The sequence below is a fragment of the Lepidochelys kempii genome, chromosome 24 (genome assembly GCF_965140265.1).
Source record: "Lepidochelys kempii isolate rLepKem1 chromosome 24, rLepKem1.hap2, whole genome shotgun sequence".
NCBI classification, from domain to species: Eukaryota; Metazoa; Chordata; order Testudines; family Cheloniidae; genus Lepidochelys; species Lepidochelys kempii.
This window is the reverse complement of record NC_133279.1, coordinates 5,181,059-5,200,940: the sequence shown is the minus strand read 5'-3', so window position 1 is coordinate 5,200,940 and position 19,882 is coordinate 5,181,059. Positions and strand designations below refer to the sequence as shown.

The 19,882-nt window shown below is 54.3% G+C and overlaps 1 protein-coding gene across 2 annotated transcripts in view; it reads right to left on the bottom strand.

Moving 5' to 3' along the window:
* Positions 1-19,882, bottom strand: part of ARHGEF2 (Rho/Rac guanine nucleotide exchange factor 2) — a 130,337-nt gene that overhangs the window by 92,751 nt on the left and 17,704 nt on the right. For both annotated transcript variants that reach the window (XM_073322498.1, XM_073322499.1), the window contains exons 2-5: positions 17,626-17,938; positions 14,292-14,463; positions 11,202-11,310; positions 9,421-9,460 (exon numbers count right to left, since the gene is read on the bottom strand). In XM_073322498.1, the coding sequence (XP_073178599.1) occupies positions 9,421-9,460; positions 11,202-11,310; positions 14,292-14,463; positions 17,626-17,912 (608 nt within the window). In that variant the 5' untranslated portion in view covers positions 17,913-17,938. The remainder of the gene's footprint in view (positions 1-9,420; positions 9,461-11,201; positions 11,311-14,291; positions 14,464-17,625; positions 17,939-19,882) is intronic.

Below are 19,882 nucleotides of genomic sequence, written 5' to 3'. Positions count from 1 at the left end.
ACAGATACTAGGGGACAACACGATTGGCAGGGGTGGGGCTTGCCCTGCCACTGCCCCAATCCAGGGCCATGATCTGGCACCTCTCACATCGCCCACTGAGAACAACGGTGCCAGGGCCCTGAGCAAACATGGGCCAGGCTCCCAGGGGGCCGGCGTCGCGCACAAGGGCACCTCTGTCTGCGAAGCAGGGTGGGGAATGAGCCTTTGCGCTAATTAACGGTGGGGAATTCTGAGGATGGCAGACCCATTAAGGAGAGGTCAGTTAACATGTCTGCGTGGCCGCAAAGAGCTTTTGTCCCACACGGCTCGGAGGCATGCAGCGCGCCTGCTGGCTGGAAAGGGGGCCACGTTCTCATTGCAACCGCAGGGATAAACGGCAGCTGAAAGCTGGTTGGACGGGGTGAGCTGGTCACCCCCACCCCTGGCTGCAATCAACAGGGAGGGAAGGGAATACAATGAGGCCAGTGCATGCAGCATGGGCTTGGCTGTCAAGGACAATTCAGCGTTGCCAACTCTGGCAGTATCGTGTGGGGTTTTTCTTAAAGTCCCCAGCTCCAGGAGTCAGGGGATTAAGGAGGCGGAATTTCATTCCCACATGGTCCACAGACCCCAATTCAAGGTTTTTCCCTGACCCTTTCCTGGGCAGGGAGCCAGCACTCTTGGAAGGAGTAAAGATTTCCAGGGTGCCTTCCCAGGGTACCACCCAGCTCCCACCCAGCATGGCCCCACTAATTTTGGCCTTGTCTGCATTGAAAAGCTTTGCCAGCATAGCCACACTAGCAAAACCCTCCTGGCCTGGATGCATTTATACCAGCAAAAGAGCTCATTGCCGGTATCGCTGGTCCTGATTTGGGGAGTGAAAAATCGACGACGGTGGCAAAAGCACTTTTCCACACTAGGGCTTTTGCGGCACGGTTGTGTCATTAAACAATCACACCCCTCACTGCTAGGCTGGCGAAACCTTTAAGCATAGATCTGGCTGTAGAGGGACTTTCCCAACAGGAGGAGGAAGTTTCCAGCTAAATCAGACTCAACACATGAAAAGAGTCACCTTTCACTTGTCCCCACCCACCTCACCAGTTTGCAACTATCTAAAGTCTTTCTGTTCCCTTCCCAGCCCCGGCACCTGTATCCCACCCTGCACTGAAGTCATATGAACCCCAGCACTCGTTTCCGGGGCGATGCACTGATGGCAGAATGATCTCAAATGGTGAATGGGGACAAAGTCAGCATTAGGTTGGGTTGTAAAAAGTTTTTAAAACCTAGTTTTTTAAAACCTAATGAGCGATCCCATTAAAAACAACCCATCGTTGATGTCTCAAGATTATCCTTCGCCAAGCTTATTATTAACTGTTTGTATTACAGTAGCATCTAATATTTGTATCGTGAGCACCTAGAAGTCCCAGTCATGGACCAGGGCCCCACAGTGCTAGGCGCTGTACAGACACAGAACAGAAAGACAGTCTCTGCCTCAAAGAGATTACAGTCACCTCAAGATCGCAACCAAGAGCGGGGGCCTATTGTGCTAGGAGCCCTACAAAGAATTACAGCATTGCAGGGCTGGAAGGGACATCAAGAGGTTATCAAGTCCAGCTGGGCAGGACCAAGTAAACCCAGACCATCTCTGACATCCCTGTCCTTAAAACCTCCAATGACGGGGATTCCACAACCTCCCTTGCAAGCCTGTTCCAGAGCCTAACTCCCCCGAGAGTTAGAAAGATTTTCCTAATATCTAACCTCAATCTCCCTTGCTGCAGATTAAGCCCATAACTTCTTGTCCTGCCTTCCATGGACACAGAGAATGATTGATCACTGTCCTCTTTGTAACACCCCCTAACATATTTGAAGACAGTTTTCAGCTCCCCTCCTCTCCCCGCCTGTCTTCTCTTCTCAAGACTCAACATGTCCCTACACACTAAAGGGATTGCATGGCTTGAACCATACTGGTGTGGGTGAAGTGGCACAAGATTGTGTGCGTAGAAAAGGTCCAAGAGAGCACACAAGTTTTCACACTAACTCAGCAAGAGAAGAATTATTTTCCCCCATATAACAGATTAGGAAACTGAGGCACAGATCCTCAGTCAGAGGTATTGAGGTTCCTAACTCCTATTGAAATCAATGGGATTTGGGGCACCCAAGTACCTTTGAGGATCTGGGCCTAAGTGACTTACCTAAGGTCACAGAAGGAGACCAGACTTGAACTCAGGTCTCCAGAGTCCCAGTCCAATGCCTTAGCTACAGCCTAGATGTGAATTCAACCTTAAATACAAATGAAACTGACTAGTCCCACTGAAGTCCAGCAGAGGTAAACAAACAGCAGAAATAGGGGAGGGTAAAGTCCAGTTTGGGTAGCTACATTCCAGCCACCTCCCCCTGCAGTTTCAATTGAATATGGGCTACGTCTTCACTTCCTGTCCTAAACCCTGGTAATTCTAATAACCTGAGGTGCTTTTAGTAGCACAGGGACATGTTCTGATTTAACTCACAGCTTTCACTGGATCCCTGGGAGTTCTGCCCCAGGCCAGCAGGATTTCACCCCTGCTTTTTCGCAAGGACTGGCCAGAATGAACCGATATTTTTCTTTTCAAGTCAGCTCCAAATTGGGAAGCTGCTTTCCACGAGCAATTGCTGGTAGCCCGTGGCTCCATTCATCCCCTCCCACCAGCTCCAGCGACAGATCCCTCGGCGCTGGCTGCCCCGCCTGACACAGATGCAAACAATGGAGGACAGTGTGTGACAGGCAGCTCAGGAGACATTCAGGGAAATGGTGGGGTCTAGCGGTCAGAGCAAGGGAATCACAAGCCCAAGCTTTGCATTCCCAGCCCCGAGAGTGGAGTCTGATGGTCAGAGCAGCAGGACATGGGTTCTCTTTTCTAGCTCTGGGAGGGGAGCCGGGTCTAGCGTAGGAAGAGCAGGTGGTGGGTTCTGTTCCCAGTTCTGCTACCGCTGGACTAGATACACTTCATGGTCTATGCTGGCTTCTAGCAGCATAGACCCTGGCCACAGAAATCTCATTGAGGGAGGAGTTTGTGGTGGATGAAAATTAACGCAGCCTCCGTGTGCTCAAAAAGTGGGGGTGGCGGGCAAGTCCAGCACACATGAATACACTGGCTAGGAACATAATCATCATCTGTCCGTTACGGATGGGGAAACTGAGGCACGGAATGGGGAAGCAACTTACCCAAAGTCACCCACCAAGTGGCAAATAGACAACAGAGTTGCAGATTAAAGACAGAAAGGATCTCCTCCAACCGTGTGCAGGATCTAATCTCCGTGGCCTGGGCTCTCACCAGTAGGCAATACTAGATAATGTCACAGGGATGGGATGAACAACGCTATCTCAATGAGCACAGCTGGTTGAAACTTTTTTGTCCACATTTTTCCCCCCCAAAAAAACACTAGAAACTTCCCTGAGGAAACCAAATTTCATCCAGATTTTTTTTGTTTAAAAAAAAAGCCAAACCCCACAAACCTGAACACCACCCCCGCCCCCCTGCGCCTCCCGCCGCCAACTAGAAAAAGAAAAAAAGACTCTTGATTTTTGTTTTAAATGAAAACCCAAACAGGGAGGGGAAAACAACCCCCACTCCCCACTTTCATCAACTTAAAAAACAAAATGCATTTCTGAAACAACTCTACCAGTCATCCAGCTAGAGTCATCTACTCGAAGAGCCTAACAGGAGTATTGCCATCCCAAGCATTCCAAAATAATGAACCAGTCCCCTCCCCACAGAAAAGCCCACCCACCCATTTTACTTTAAAAATCCTGAAACTTTGAAAAGTAACTAATGTCGGGTGCTCTTTTAGTTTGCTTTCTGCCTTTTGAGCTTTTAGGGAATCACATCTCCAAACTTTACAAGAGAGCTAGAAACTTACTTTAATAAAAAATAAAAAAAAAAAAAGAAAGAAAGCAGAGGGTCTCCCATCACATGACCCCAGGAGCTAGAGCTTTAAGGAAAAACCCCACTAAATAGCATAAGACTTGCAATAAAGCAGCCAGAGATGGCAATGCTGTAATATGCGAAGGCAGTGAACTATGACAGATTGGCCAGGCCTGAGACCAGATCTGTTAAGGCATTTTGGTGCCTTGAGTGATTTTCAGCAGGGTGCCTATCTGCATCTTCAAATCTTTACAAGTCTTGTACCAGCCTCCCAGGAATCTCAAACCCTTCCCTTACTATCTGCAACAAATACCCCCCTTCCACTGGAAGCAGAGACCAGCAGTCTCTGCAGATGCCAGGACACCCCGCCTGGGGGAGGCTTTGCCCAAGGCATAAATATGAATGAAGCCTGTTAATAGCAGGCAGGTGGCCACAGCTGACTGTCCGCCTGGGCCAGCCAGTGAATGAAGTACGCCCCAGTCCTGCCCTCTCAGCACAGCCCATGCTGGGTTTGTGACCACAACCAGAGGGGGATAAAACAGAAGCTTTCTACCCAGCTTGGAGCATCGCTAAAGATTTTCTCAGCAGGACCGCCTCTGCCCCTGCCTGCAGGTCCTTCTCCTTCCAGAAGCGGCATTCAAGCCTTTTCTACACCCCTAGGTTGGAGCTAGTCTCCTTCTAAAGGGCAGATTTCTCTCTGGCCCCCTTACTGAGCCCCCATCACTCTGTGAAACGTTTATCCTCACAGCATCTCTGCGAGGCAGGAAGCACTGTTATCTCCAGCATCCAGAGGTGGAACTGAGACATGCAGAGATGAAGGCCCAAAACCACACGGGTATTTAGGCCAGGGGCACCGGAACAGGGGGGTCCAGGGGGCCATGGCCCCATCACTTTTTACCGGCCATAAGGGTGAGCGATGGGGGGGCACGGAGAGGAGCACCTTGGGGGCAGAGTCTCAGAGGAAAGGGGAGGCACAGGGGTGGGGCCTGAGGGGAAGGGGCAGCACAGGGGCAGGGCCTCAGGTGCCAGTGGGCCCCCCACCCACTTTTAGGGAGTTCCACTCCTGATTTAGGCCCCCCTAATTTCTGTTGAAGTTAGACACCTAAATACTAGGGCTGTCAATTAATCGCAGTTAACTCACGTGATTAACTCAAAAAAGTTAATCGCACTGTTAAATTTCAATTGGCATTCTCTTGTTTATTAAATATTTTTGGATGTTTTTCTACAGTGTCAAATATATTGATTTCTATTGCAACACAGAATACAAAGTGTACAGTGCTCACCTTATATTATGTTTATTACAAATATTTGCACAGTACAAAGGATAACCAAAAGAATAGTATTTTTCAATTCACCTCAGACAAGTACCCTGGTGCAAGCTCTCTCCTGAAAGCGTAACTTACAAATGTAGATTTTTGTTGTTACCTAACTGCACTCAAAAACAAAACAATGCAAAACTTTAGAGCCTACAAGTCCACTCGGTCCTACTTCTTGCTCAGCCAATCGCTAAGACAAACAAGTTTGTTTACCTTTGCAGGAGACCCTGCTGCCTGCTTCTTATTTACAGTGTCACCAGAAAGTGAGAACCGGCATTCGCATGGCACTTTTGTAGCCAGCATTGTAAGGTATTTACTTGCCAGATATGCTAAATATTTGTATGCCCCTTCATGTTTCCGTGATGATGATGTTTGTTAAAAAAATAGTGCGTTAATTACATTTGTGACTGAACTCCTTGGGGAGAATTGTATGTCCCTGCTCTGTTTTACCCACATTCTGCCATAGATTTCATGTTCTAGCAGTCTCGGATGATGACCCAGCACGTGTTTGATTTACGAACATGTCACTGCAGATTTGACAAAATGCAAAGAAGGTACCAGTGTGAGATTTCTAAAGATAGCTACAGTACGCGACCCAAGGTTTAAGAATTTCAAGTGCTGACCAAAATCTGAGAAGGACGAGGCATGGCGCATGCTTTCAGAAGTCTTAAAAGAGCAACAATCCGATGCGGAAACTACAGAACCCGAACTACCAAAAAAGAAAATCAACCTTCTGCTGGTGGCATCTGACTCAGATGATGAAAATGAACATGCATCGGTCCACTCTGCTTTGAACTGTTATCAAGCAGAACCCGTCATCAGCATGGACGCATGTCCCCTGGAATGGTGGATGAACCACGAAGGGACATACGAATCTTTAGCGCTTCTGGCACATAAATACCTTGAGACGCTGGTTACAACAGTGCCATGCGAATGCCTGTTCTCATTTTCAAGTGACATTGTAAACAAGAAGTGGGCACCATTATCTCCTGCAAATGTAACCAAACTTGTTTGTCTGGACGATTGGCTAAACAAGAAGTAGGACTGAGTGGACTTGTAGGCACTAAAGTTTTACATTGTTTTATTTTTCCATGCAGTTTTTTTTGTATATAATTCGACATTTGTAAGTTCAACTTTCATGATAAAGAGATTGCACTACAGTACTTGTATTAGAAGAATTGGAAAATACCATTTATTTTGTTTTTTTACAGTGCAAATATTTGTATTCAAAAATAAATAGAAAATGAACACTGTACACTTTGTATTCTGTGTTGTAACGGAAATCAATATATTTGAAAATAATCCACAAATATTTAAATAAATGGTATTCTATTATTGTTTAACAATGCAATTAATCGTGCAATTACTTTTTTTAATTTAAAAAATTAATCACGATTAATCGCGCAATCACTTGACAGCCCTATTAAATACCTTTGAGGATCTGGCCTAAGTGATTTGCCCAAGGTCACCCACAGCCCCTGTGGTGCAGCAAGGAACTGAACCCGGTTGCAGGCTCCTGGCCTGTCTCCCCCAGCCCAAGAAGGGCTGACCCCACATGCCCAGACTCTTCTCAGCCCCTTTCTGAGGGGCACAGTTTGAGCTTCAGACACCCAACCCATCAGGTAACAACTCCCACACTGTACGGATGCAGCTCTTCCTCCGGCCCTCGGCACAAAAACCCACCCGCTTCCCGCCGGAGACGCACGCTGGCTTTTAGAGTCAGTTGATCAAGCCCAGCGGGAGGTGGCTGATCAGTCACAGGTGAGACTGCGCAGTGTATTGGAGTGGGCCTCCCAGCCCGGATCCGCAGATGGTGGGGCTCACGCTAAAACCTCTAGTCCTCTAAAACCAGCTCTGCTTTGAAGTTGTGCCTCAGTCTGGTGGCTGGGCTCTAGGACCCTGCGAGGTGGGAAGGCCCCAGAGCTTGGGCTGCAGCCTGAACTGAGCTCCGGCTGAGTCAGCTGGCAGGGGCCAGCAGCGGGTGTCTAATTGCAGTGTAGACGGCGGGTGTCTAATTGCAGTGTAGACATAGACTTAGCCAACTCACACCGGGGAGTCTGCGGCAGAGCAGGGAACTGAACCTACTCCTTCCCATTCCTCTTGAGGTGGCTTTGGCCGGGGCCCCAAGAGCCGTAGCAAACCCCAGCATGCTGGCTGGGCTAATACAGCAGTGAGAACTGGGGCCCTGCAGCCGGGAGAGTCTGGCTGCCTGACTCAGACGAGTTACTCAGGGTTTGCATCAGTCACATTCCATGAGCCGACCGGGATCGTGACATCCAGGGGCCGCGATGCAGCAGCTGGACGTGCCCGGGAAAGGACTTTGGAAATGAGTGAGCTCAAGAGGATGCTTGAGCAAACCAAATGAAATTGACGGCTGGGACGCCCAGATGCATTAAACCCTCTGTCATCCAGAACTCCCTCTCATCGGAGTTAGGTACTGGAGTCCGCTGGGCCCAGATCCACAAAGGTATTTAGGTTCCTAACTTCCATTGAAATCAGGAGCCTAAACATCTCTGTGGATCGGCACGCTGGTAAATGTGCACTAGATCCTTTATTCAAGCAAATCTTCAGGCATTAAATAGCTCTCAGCAGCTTGTCATCTGCTTCTATGACTCTATCCACACAAGGGAAACTTTTCCCACCATTGCAGTGCGATTTGTATCAGGAATCGCACGAATTAGGGCCCTACCAATTTCACAGCGGTGAAAGATGTGTCACAGACCACGAAATAAGCCCTTCCCCGTGAAATCCAGTCTCCCCCTTGCTGCTGGGACCGCCCCTGCCGGGAGCACTGCTAGTCCTGGCCAGGCTGGGAAGGGACAGGACTTGTCCTTCCCCTGTACAGCAGGTTCTCGGTGGTGAGATCAGACCCACCTCCAGAGGCAACACAGAAGGGAGGGTGGTGCATCCCCACCCTCACTTCAGCGCTGCAGCAGCCTGAGGGTGTCTGTGCTTGGGCATTCAGCCCCCCCGCTACCCCCACCCCAGTTCCTGCTGAGGCTCAGGGTGCCCATTTTTCCAGGGCCCTCCAAATTGGCCGGGGTCCTTGGACTCTGGTCGGGACTAGCAGCTCGGGGCCCCCAGCTGGGGCACTTCCAGCAGGGCAGGGGAGATTGGCGTCACCTCCACCTCCGGGAACCTCCTCCTGCAGGAAGCTCCGGGGCTGCTGCCTTCAGAGCTGGGCTCAGCGCAGAAGTGAGGGTGGCAATCCTGCGACACCGTCCCCCCCCCCCGCCTTGTGACCCCACCCCGCCATGATCCCCTTTTCAGTCGGGACCCCCAAAGTTACAACACCCTGAAATTTCAGGAGGTAAACATCCGAAATCGTGAAATTGACCAATTTTAAAACCCTCTGGCTGTGAAATTCACCAAAATGTTCCATGAATTTGGTAGGGCCCTACTTATGATATTTGGTGTCTTTTCTTAAAGCGCCCGCTCCTGGAGTCATGGGATTAGGAGAGAATCTCAGCTGTTGCTGCTTTTTTTTTTTTAAGCAAGTTTCTAGCTCTCACAATTGCAAACAGAAGCTTGAAAATGTGAATCCCATTGGCTCCAAAACCAGAAGGTAAATAAAAAGAACCTCAAGTTTACTGGTTTTATTTTTTAAATCTCGTGATTTGCCGGGGGGAGGGGGGGGGGAGAAGGGCCTGACTCATGATTCTGAAGCCACCAATTCAGCAACAGCAAGGGGGGAATCGAGGTTCTCAGCCCATTTGAAGCCTGGCGTCAATTAAACCTGCTCCATACGGTACTGGACTAACAGGGGTCCTTAGCCTCTTAACCATTCAGGGCTTGGGGAATGGTTTATTATTATTGTATTATGGTAGCATCAAGAGGTGGCTGCTGAGATCATGCTAGGCATGGTACACAGACCTAGTGAGAGACAGCCCCTGCCCTGAAAAACTCAGAAACATAGAAAAGAGAAACAAAGGGATAACAACAAGCCCGACAGTGATGAAGCTCCTCTCATGAATAGGTCTCAAAGTGCTTTAAAAGAGGAGGTCAGGATCATTAATCCCACTTTACAGGTGGGAAAACTGAGCCACGGAGCAGCCTTGCCCAAGGTCACACAAGGAGCCTATACCAGAGCCAGAACCCAGACCGCCTGAGGCAAACACCTCCGTCTTACCCACAGAGGACCATCCTCCTTCTCCAAGTACAGTCCCTCCACTGTAACACACCCAGAAACAGCTTGACGACGAGCAAACGCCTCTGAGCCTTACCCATTGGTGAGGTCCGTCCCAGAAGCGAAGAGGGGGATTTCTGCAAAGGCGAAAACAAAAAGACGGTAGGAAGCCGTAGCCCAGAGGCCAATGAAGAGGTTCCCAGCACGATCCACGTCCTGTGGGCTACAGCTACACTAAACAAACCATTATGACACCGATCCAGCACCCTGCAGCTTCCTAGAGATACCGCAAGGCTCGGGGTCAGGACCGGAGAACACAGGAACGTAATAGCAGAGCGCCGGCTCCAGTTAACGTTGAGTCTTGCTTTCTGTCTAACGGTCAACTACTCCAAGTGCTCTGACTGTCTTGCTACGTGCTGTGTCACCTTAGGGGGAGGGGTATGGCTAATGGTCCAGCTCTGGGGCCCTTTGAGTAAGGGGGTCTTGAGATACAGCCCCCTAGAACTAGCAATTTACAAAATTGCCCGGCTCTGATAACTTCTGTTGTGCACCCTAAGGGCAGGAATGAGCGGTTTAAGTTTCACCTCTCTCCCCATGCTGGCAGGGCTGCAGGCCACACCGGGCAACCTCACCTCGGTGCTAAAGTTTTTGGGGGTTTCACTGATTTAGGAGGGAAGCAACAGCTCAGCAGATGGCTCAGTACAGAGATTCAGAGCCGGGCTGGCCCGAGGGCGAAAGCCAGGGGATGTCATCGCGCTGCAAGTCGCGGAAATCTCCCCGCTGAAACCCAAGGCTGGGCCGGAGACGCACGGTGGGCTCAGGAAGGGGCGGCCCATAAGGCAGCGGTCACAAAGCCGAGGGCCTGGCGGTTTCCTTACAGACACAGGAAACAGTCAGCGTGCTGGAGAGAACACCGAGCATCAGCACCGCGGGACGGGACCCTCTCCGAGGGAAACGCTCTCCCTAGAGAGAAGTCACTCCCCTCACAGGGGAGAGGGCACCAGCGAAAGGCTGATGTGCCCCTTACAGCCTGCTTGGGCCTGGCTTTGGGCTGGCTCTCTGCCCCCAGCAGAGTCTCCCACCTTAGCAAGGGGATCAGGTGGGAAGCTGACCCAGGTCGCTTTGATCTGGCTTCCTCCCAAGGGGCAGGAGTCTGCCCTCTGCCCGGCAATGGCTATCACCGGGCGGGGCCTTCCCAATCTTATAGCTGCACTCAGTTGCTGGTGACAACATGGCCCAGTTCCTCTCCTCCCTGTCCGATGAGAGCATGGCGCGGGGGGGCAGGCATAGGCACCAACTCTGGGGGTGCTCAGCACCCCTGGGGCTGGCCGCCAACCAGCTCTTCAGCAGCTGCCCCGCCACTGACCCTTCTCTGCCCCCCAGTGTCCATAAGGCAGGGAGGGGCAGGAGGTGCTCAGGGGAGGGGTTCTCAGGGAAGGGGGCAGAGCTGAGGGGGAGGGGCCCAGTGAGAGGCACCCACCATCAAAACCAAAAAGTCAGCACCTATGGGCTGGGACGGGGAAGGGTTTGTCCGAGGACTGCAGAGGGAGAGACACCCCCCCCCCCCCGTTTCCCAACCCTCCCCGCCAAGAAGGGAGGCTAAGCCAGGAAGAAAATCCAACAGGTCAAGTGCCCTAGAGCGGGTCCGGGGATTTCTTCTGGTCTCAGCTCTCTCCTTGGTGGCCAGTAGCCGGCACTGCCTGGTGGGGAACTTGGAGCATAGCCGGAGGAGGTTGTGGGTGGTGCTGCACAGCGGCAAGGGGGCGCCCCGAGCCTCTCGGGACATGTCCCCCCCCCCGCCCACCAGCACTTGGGGTGGCCTCTCAGGCTGGGGTTGGAGGAGCCAGATGGAGGGGCAGAGGGGCCTTCCCTACTCACCATCCGCATCCGGGAAGCGGTCGATGCCACTCAGGGAAAGGCACTTGGAGAGGGTGCTGGAGGCGGGGTTCTGCCCGGTCCGATATGCCTGCAGCCTCCTGGCATCTTCCTGGGGACAAGCGCAGGGATCGGTGCCAGGCAGCGCAGGGATCCAGCTGCCCCCGCTGCGCCAGGTGAGAGTGGGTGGCTGTGGGCAACGGCTCAAAAACACAGCGGTGTGCCCACGGTTTCCCGCAGCACCCGCCCGGAGGGGGGCAAAGTCCCCGCCACGCCCCCTTGCCAGCAGAACGTGGGTCCACAAAGCCCTGGCCGGGACCCCCACCCACTGCTCCAAGGAGAGCTGGTTGGGTTGCTGCGGTGAGGCGGTGAAGAATTTCGCCTCTCCAGACGTTCTTGCATGGGCAGCTATGTAGATCGCTGCGGCCATCACTAAAGAGCAGCCACCTCTGGGGTGGAGCCCCACAGCAGCCACGAGAGAGAGAGAGGATTCAAGAAGCAGCCTGTACACCTCCACTGTCAGGGGCCCCTCTCACATTCTCGGTTGCCCAGCCCACACCATTCCCCATCACACACCATCCCCATGGCAGCTCACACCCGAAATGCACGGTGTGGATTTTTGCACTGAGGTGGTCTCATTCGGGGCAGAAATTAGTCACCCCTCTCCCCCCACCTTTAGCTCTTCGCTTGTCTTTCCCCCTCCCCTGTTCCTGTCCACTGGAGAGGAGGAAAGGGAATCCAGTGCCAGGAGACCAGCAAGCATCCTAGAGATCAGCAGTACTCCAGCCTGGGAACCTTTACCTGGCACTGGGCCTAAGGACCCCGCAGTACCATTCCCAGGTCTGCCGCTGGCCAATCCAGGACAAGTCACTGCCCTGCTCTGTGCCTCAGTTTCCCCTCCCACCAGTTTTCTGTTTAGGCTGTCAGCTCTTTGGAGCAGGGACGGTCTCTCACTAGTGTAGGTGAAGCACCTACTGCAGCAGGGGTCTGATCGAGGCCCCTACCAAAATGCAGCGAACAGTTGTCGGTAGAATTGGCCCAGGCTGGAATTTAGCCAGGGGTTAAACACCCCTGATGTTTGTTAAAGCACCAGGGGACCTGCATCTGGCCCCAGCGTGACCACACCTGGAATCCTGGGCCCCCTTCTGGTGCCCACAAGTCCAGCAGGAGGCTGGTGAAGGTGGAGAGAAGAGGCAGAGGGTGAAAGGATCAGAGGACGCGTCCGAGAGGGGCGCGCACAAGCAGTGCCATCTGTTTAGCTTCACAAAGGGAAGGTGAAGGGGTGACTGGATCCCAGGCCGTAAGTCTCTACCCCGGGAATTAACAGGCTCTTCGGTCTAGTAGAGGAAGGGCGAGCATGAGCCAATGGCTGGAAGCTGAAGCCAGACAAATCCAGGCCGGAAACAAGGGGCAGATTTTTCACGGGGAAGGAAATTAACCACGGGAACAACTCCCCCGAGGTTGTAGTGGATTGACTTTTCAATCGAGACTGGGCGTTTTTCTCTGAAATCTGCTCTGGTTCAAAGAGGAATTAACCCAGGGAAGTCCTGTGTTATGCAGCAGATGAGACCAGGGTCGGGGGTAGGCTCCCTGTGAATGGAGGGTGGGGGGCAAATGGAGGGATAATGAGGAGAGCTACTGAGATGGGAGGTGCCCTGCGCTCCCCCAGCAGTCTCAATGGCTGGGACCCTGTGCACAAAAGCCCCCTCCCCTCTACCCTGTCCTGTCCCCCCCGGCCTGGGAGAGCCTGGAAGGAGGGACCAGGCTAAGCTGGGGCATCCTACCTGCCACTCAGCATGATCCCACGCACCGCAGGGACCATTCCAGTCCCTCCTCGGCGTCCCACTCATCTCCTCTTTCCTCCCCCTGCCCCCCAGCACATGGAGTGGGGAAAGGGGCGGGGACAAATCCAAGTCACTCTAGCAAAGCAGAACACATTGGTGGGTGGCGACGTAGAGATGCCCCATGGCGGGCCTCCACCATGAATATTTCCATTGTGGGGGCACTAGGACCCCCCCGGCCATGGTTCCAGGGGGGCTGGAACAATTTGTACAGTGGGGGTGCTGAGAGCCCCCCCTCTGTTATCTGTTAGCCACCAAACTGTTATCCCTGTATATAATGAAATCCACTTCAAGCCAGGGATGCGGCCCCCCCCCAGCACCAGCACCCAGGCATGGTTCCCGCACCCCGAGTCAGATAAGACAATCACAACATCCCATCTGGCTCTACGATCTAGGACCGGACGGACGAGCGGCCAGGCCATCGCAACGTGTCTCGCACGAGGCTCCGTACTTCACTTTTACTCCACGGGCCTTCGCCGACGCTGCTGGCCGTTTCCCTTCCCCAAAAGAGAAAAATCACTTCTCGAGGATAACGCCCCCGAACAGGAACTGTGCTGCCTTCCTCCTTCCACCGTGTGTTGACAAAGGGAGCCGCACAGCCAGGGTGAAAACAGATGGGGACTGGAGCAGAGAGCGCTGGGCAGGGATGGGAGGGGTTGCCTGGCTGGCTTAACCCATTGAGGAGTCTACTCTGAACTTCCCCTTACCCTCCCAGGCTGCACTGCTGAGCCATCTCATTTTCCATTCACCTCCCTACCAGACCAGACTCGGTCCATCTCAGCGGGCATCCACCCTCCCTCCACAGCAGATTGGATTCCTGCCTGGTCTCCCCACACCTTGTATCAGACCGTTGGCCCATCTGAGTCAGTATCCCTGCCTCTCATGGCCCGTTTCGGGTGCTTCAGAGCAAGGCAGCTGCCCCTGGGGATTCAACTGCGGCCAGGTGCGTAGTGATGCGCAAGCGGAGGGATAATTCCTTCCTGATTCGTGTCAGGTGTGGGACAAGGCCCTGAAGCATGAGAGCTGGTTGCATGATTGCTGCAAACATGCAGGTGCAAGTAGGTGGGGGGGGGGGGGTGCGGAGAAGAGCACTGATCATGTGAGGTGCAGAGCACTCTCGCTAAAGCCAGTGGGAGCTGAGGACACACAGCAGCTGGCAGGAGAAGCTCAGCCCCTTCCAGGATCTGGCCCTCCACCCCCTTCAGGCAAGTCCCCTGGTGCTCAAGGGAGGAAGAGGAGATGCATCCCCTACCTGAGCCCGCTCCAGGTCCTCCTCCTCCTCATCCTGCAAGAGCAGGGACTCCAGCTCGTCATTGCTGCGGATGATGGGGGCCCGGCGGGGGTCCCTGCGGTGTTGGGAGAAGCTGTCCAACTGCCCCGCAGCGGAGTCGAGTTCCTCAGGAGCCAGGCCCTTCAAACTCACGCTGAAACAGACGAGGGAGAGCCAGGCTGAGAACTCTGAGGCTGGGGCCCAGAAACCTGCTAGCCGCCTCCCCACCCCCAAATCCAAACTAACACACACAGGAACTGCTTCACCCCCTCCACCACATCAGAGGGCACCTCGCATGCCCCCCGGCTCTGCGCTCAGCACCGGGAACCAGAACTCCCACGCTCCCATCCCGGTTCTGACAGCAACTCCCCTCCAAGACCTGGGGACAGGTCCTGAGCTCGGAGCACTAAGCTGCGGTGCAGGTCACATTCCTGCTCTGTGCCTCAGTTTCCCCCCTTTTGCACAAGGGGAATGATGACACTGTGCTGCCTCTGCAGGGGCGGCGAGGGTTAATCCGTCCCCCTGGGGGATTTAGTAGTAGATGTTTCACACCAGCATAGTGGGAGGTTTGACTCTTGTTGCTGGCTTCAAAATAAAAACCCATTCTTTTTCAGGGAGGTCACAACCAGCTGCATCTCGGATCGTGCTGCTCTTTCCTGGCCTCTGGGGGGCAAGGCAGGAACACCCCTTGCCCATAAAAGGGTCCAACAACCCACCCTCTCCCCCATCTTTCAGCATGGGAAAGCTGAATCCTAATTCAAGTTTTGCAGACAGCACTGGATCCTTAAAGCAACCCAAGGGAGCAGAGGCCAGGACAGAGCCCAGGTCTCCAACACCCAGGTTGCTTACCTTAACCACAGCCCCCCCGACCCCCACCCACCCCTAGCTCAGAGACCAATAGCGAAATTGACATAGAAATCATTCCCACAGACCACAACCTACTCACCACAGCCTGCTGAACATGGCCCCTGGATGAACCCCTCCCTCGCCCCCGTCGCAATCTCCCCTTCCCCCTACTCCCCAAATGCCGATGCGTCTCTAGAATCGGTCTCTGGATCTCAGAGCCTGACTTCCTGCTCCGGGCTCCACGCTGTTTGCAGAAGTGGGGTGGTGGTTTGGGGTTGGTTATTTTTCAAAGCTGCCTCTTTACAGCAGACGAAAAAGCCAATCATCAGCCTGAGCCGGCCACTCTCAGAATGAGAAAAACCCAATGCTCCCCTCGGAGCAAAACGGTCTTCACTTCAACCGGACTCACCAAGGGGCCGGGGGGTGGGCGTCGTGGCAGGGTGAGATCAGAGGGGCCGGCTCCCCCATCACGCAAGCAGGGGGCACGGCCTCTGCTACAGACACCGGGGCTTGGATCTTGCCATGCATGGCTTTATTGGGGAGCTGAAATACTGTGGAACAAGGGACCCGGTTCTCAGCGAAGAAGGCCTCTGTCTTTGCCACGGGCAGGTGACCCACTGAGCGCGCAATTACCTCAAGCTACCAGCAGGGGGAGCCATCTGCTTACTTGGAGACAGGACCGGAACACAGGACCTGAGGGGACCACTGGGTCCAGCCCGGGCTGTCACAGGCAGCCCCTCCAACCATCCCCTTCAGAAACCGATGAAGCACCTCCTAAAGCTAGTTAGGTTGTTGCCCCTAGCTACTGGGAGGCTGTCCCAGACCCTCCGTCCTCGGATGGTGGGAAAACCTTATAATTCCCAGGTGAAGTTTACTCATAGCCACTTTGTCCCCCTTTGATCTCACGCCAACATTTGTCCTTTAGCTCATCCCCCCTCCGTGGGGTTCACCCCAATGTCTTCACAGAGAGTCACCAGATCCCCTCCATCTCAGCCCTGGTTGTGCCACGCTGAACAAGCCAGAGACTTTCCTCCTGTAAGGTCGGCTCCCCGGACCCCTCGTGATCCCTTCTCGGCACTTGTCACCATCTGAATTCATCTCTCTTGAATTCGGCTGACCAGACTTGTACACAGGATGCCCGACAATGTCTTACCAGCAGCTTGGCGTTAATACTTCCCTCTCTCTACTAGACACGCCTCGCGTGGACATCCTAGGACATTTGCCCTTTTTCGAGGGAAAGGCCTGAACTGGATCCCGACCTGTTCAAATTCTAAACCCCGAATCCCTGGAGCACTTCAGTCTCCCATCCAACCCCTGGCCCAGCCTGGCTCTGCTTAGCTGGCAAAAGCCAACAAGCTCCCAAGATAAAGCAGCAGGTCGGCTTATCAGCCCCGTAGGGCAGAGCCCAGCGTGTGGGCTCAAGCCGGGCCAGCTGCCAAAGTGACGCTTTGTTGGCCGTTGCCATCAATCCCAGGGCCCATTCGCTGGGCCGAGCTGCCGAGGGGAGATAAAAAGAAATCAAAGCCGCTGAACAAAGGCAGACAAGATCAGAAACAACAGAGCTGCAGCCCCCCCCCCCCCCCGGATCAGAGCCCACACCCCCAACCCCATCTGAGACCAGTCCATGGGAGCCAGTCCACAGGGAAGCCAACGCAATAGAGTTGCATGCACCAAGTAGAAAGGGGCAGATGGTTAGTGGACAGAGGCTAGCACAGGAAGTGTGGGGGCGGCCACAGCAGGACAGAGCCATGGTCTATTATTATTATTTGGATTGGCGTCCTAGCCACAGACCAGGGCCCCACTGTGCAAGGTGCTTCACAGACACAGAACACGAATACCTAGCTCTGATACAAAGTTTTCCATCAGTAGATCTCAAAGCACTTTAAAAAGGAGGCCAGCATCATTTCACAGCTGGGGAAACTGAGGCCTGGAGAGGGGCTGTGGTTTGCCCTGCAGCAGAGGGATGGGGAGCCCTCTGAGATTTTTATTCCAGGCGGCATCACTGAGTGTGAGCCACGTGGTTTAAGCCTTTCAATGGTCTTGCCAAGCTTTGTGCAGTCCTGTGGCAAGCAATTCCACAGGTTAACAGTAGTAAGTAGTATTGCTCAGCAGATAGGCCCAGCAAGCCGCAGCAGCCAGTTCCATGGGTTAACATCACACTGCCTGCCCCAAAAATACCCTTCAGAAACAAGATCCACAAGCCACACCCTTGCCCACATAACATTCTGCAATCGGTGTCAACACCCCATCTCCACCAGTAATACACCCCAGCAGCTAGACACACCCCACCCACCACCCTGCAGCAGCCAGTTCCAGGGGTTAATGCCCCACCCCCCATCACCATTAATGTCAAGCGGCAAGCACATTTTTTAGGTTCTGAGTCTGGTGCCAAGATGGCAGGAGTGGGGTGAGGGATCCAGGCTTCCAGGCCGTGGAAGGGAGAGAGGGTGCCATAAGCCAGGCTGGGTACCTCATTTGGTCGTAGTCTGAGGCGCTCTGCAGCTTCTTGCCCGGCTCCCAGCTGTGGCGCCGGTAGGAGTCCCGTTCACGGAAGGAGGCCCTCAGCACGCACGACCTCCGCAGCAGCACGCCCAGGAAACGGTCTTCGTCTTCCTCCTCCTCCACCTCCCAATCCGCCGCCGGGTTGCCGTCGGGGCAGGAGCCCTGCTCCACGGCCGACATGCAGCGGCGTTTCTGGCCCTGGGCCCTGCAGGGGGCGCCGTCGCAGGCTCCCGGGGATTGCTCGGGGCAGTTCATCCTCAAGTCACGGGGACGGACGGACGCTGGAGGGGGGACAGACAGGGCAGAGGGGTCAGGCCCAGGCTGAGTCAAGCAGCACAGTCACAGAGAGCAGGCTGGGGGTGGGTAGGGAGGAGTAGGGGGTTCCTAAGGGTGACTTGGGGTCACTCCCATCGGATGGCCGCCCGATGGGGCCTGTCAGCTCCAGCCTGACCACTAGGCAACCCAGTGAGCTCAGCTGGTCCCAGAGACCCCCCCTCCACACAGTTTCTGCTCCAGCCCCAGCCTCCCCACTCCCGTCTGGTTCCTGACCACCTGGCTATGACTCCGGCTCACCCCTTGACCCCTCAACCCTGACTCCAGCTTCACCCTGAGACCGGTGCCTGCTCCCTGCCCCTACGCTTGTCATTACCCAGCAGTCTCCAGCTCCTACAGGAAACAAGTTGGTGGGTTCTCAGCTCTGCCAACATCCGCAACCCCAAAGCCATCGCCATCACCGACCAGCCCCCTCGCTGCCAGGGGACTGGACAGGCCCCCAGAGACCAAGCTGCCCTCCTGCCCCTACTCAGGGCAGATCCTGGGGATTACGGTGACCAGATTATCAATGGCCAGGACCCTGGGGCACTCCTCACCCAGCAGGGGCCCGTCATCCCCTCCCCGCTAAACTTGTGCCAGAGCTGGCCTAGTCCCACCCCTGCCAGCCCGGGGGGTACTGATGCCAGAGCCGCCATCCGGGGCTCAGTGGTTTTGGTGGCACGGCTGATGGACACTGCTGTGCCCGCTTGACTTGGATGTAGGGGGAGGAGGAGGAGCACGGGGAGCTACTGAGCATGAAAGGAGGACAGCTCAGTTGCCCGTTTTAAGGCTCCATATTTCCAGGCTAGAGCATGGGAAAAACCGGAACATGCTGGGACAGAACCAGGCTCGCTGGTCCCGTCAGATCAGGGTGAGGGTACATCCACAGTGGGCAGCCTCTTGTGTGTCTTGCTATTGCCCGTGTAGCTGAGGACAAAGTTTGGGGGGGAAGTTCCCAGCCTGCTCCATTCCCTCCCCGCCAGCAACGCCAGACACACTGGGTCCGGGAACTCCGCCCTTTGCTGGTGTGTGTTGTTTCCCCTCTCTCCCACCCTAGTTCCATCTGCCTGTTCGACCTGATAGGAGCCCCGTGGGCTAACTCACGGGTGAGAGTCAGCCAGTACGGCGCTGCGGCTCTACGCAGGATTGGAGCCACTTACAACCCAGCTGTCAAGCCTTATCCTGCCATACTTGGGCGTGCTGATGGAAAACGGAGGTTCCTGTAAGCTGGTTGCTACAGCTGATCCTGTGCCCCCTGACCAAACCTTCCCCCCCCCCCGCCCCACACACACACACACTCTTTTTATGAGCTCTTCCATGGAAGCAGCCACCTTTCAAGTGGACTTTAAAGCTTATTACAGTCGTAAAGAGGAACTGCCCTTGTTGGCCATTTCCTCATGCTCCCTTCAACAGACCCATTCAGCAAGCATGTCGTAAACCACACCAGAGCCTCCCCCAAGGGGCTGACCTACAGCTCAGGGGGGAATGCCGGCAGGAGACGAATCGGCCAAGAATCTGGGGCTCCAGCATCCCTGCCCCCAGTGGCTCTTGACTGGGTCTCCCAAAACACAGCAGCTGGGCACTGTGGGGTGAAGAGACCTTGATTCCCAGCGACTCCTTGCCAGGCGCTCAGGGAAAGTAGGACTCCGCCCATCCCCAAATGGCAAAGCAATTAGCCAAGCTCCTGTCTGTCGTACTCACCCCCCATCACTGCAGTAGCCGAGTACCTCACCATCTGTTATGTGTTTATCCTCACAACCCTCCTGGGATGCATGGCATTGTTGTTATCCCCATTGCACAGCTGGGGAAACTGAGGCTCCATGAGGCTAAGTGAGCTACTCACAGTCACATGGGGAGCTGCAGCAAAGCAGAATTTGAACCACTAGCCCAGCCCCCCTCTCCAAAGGGCTCAC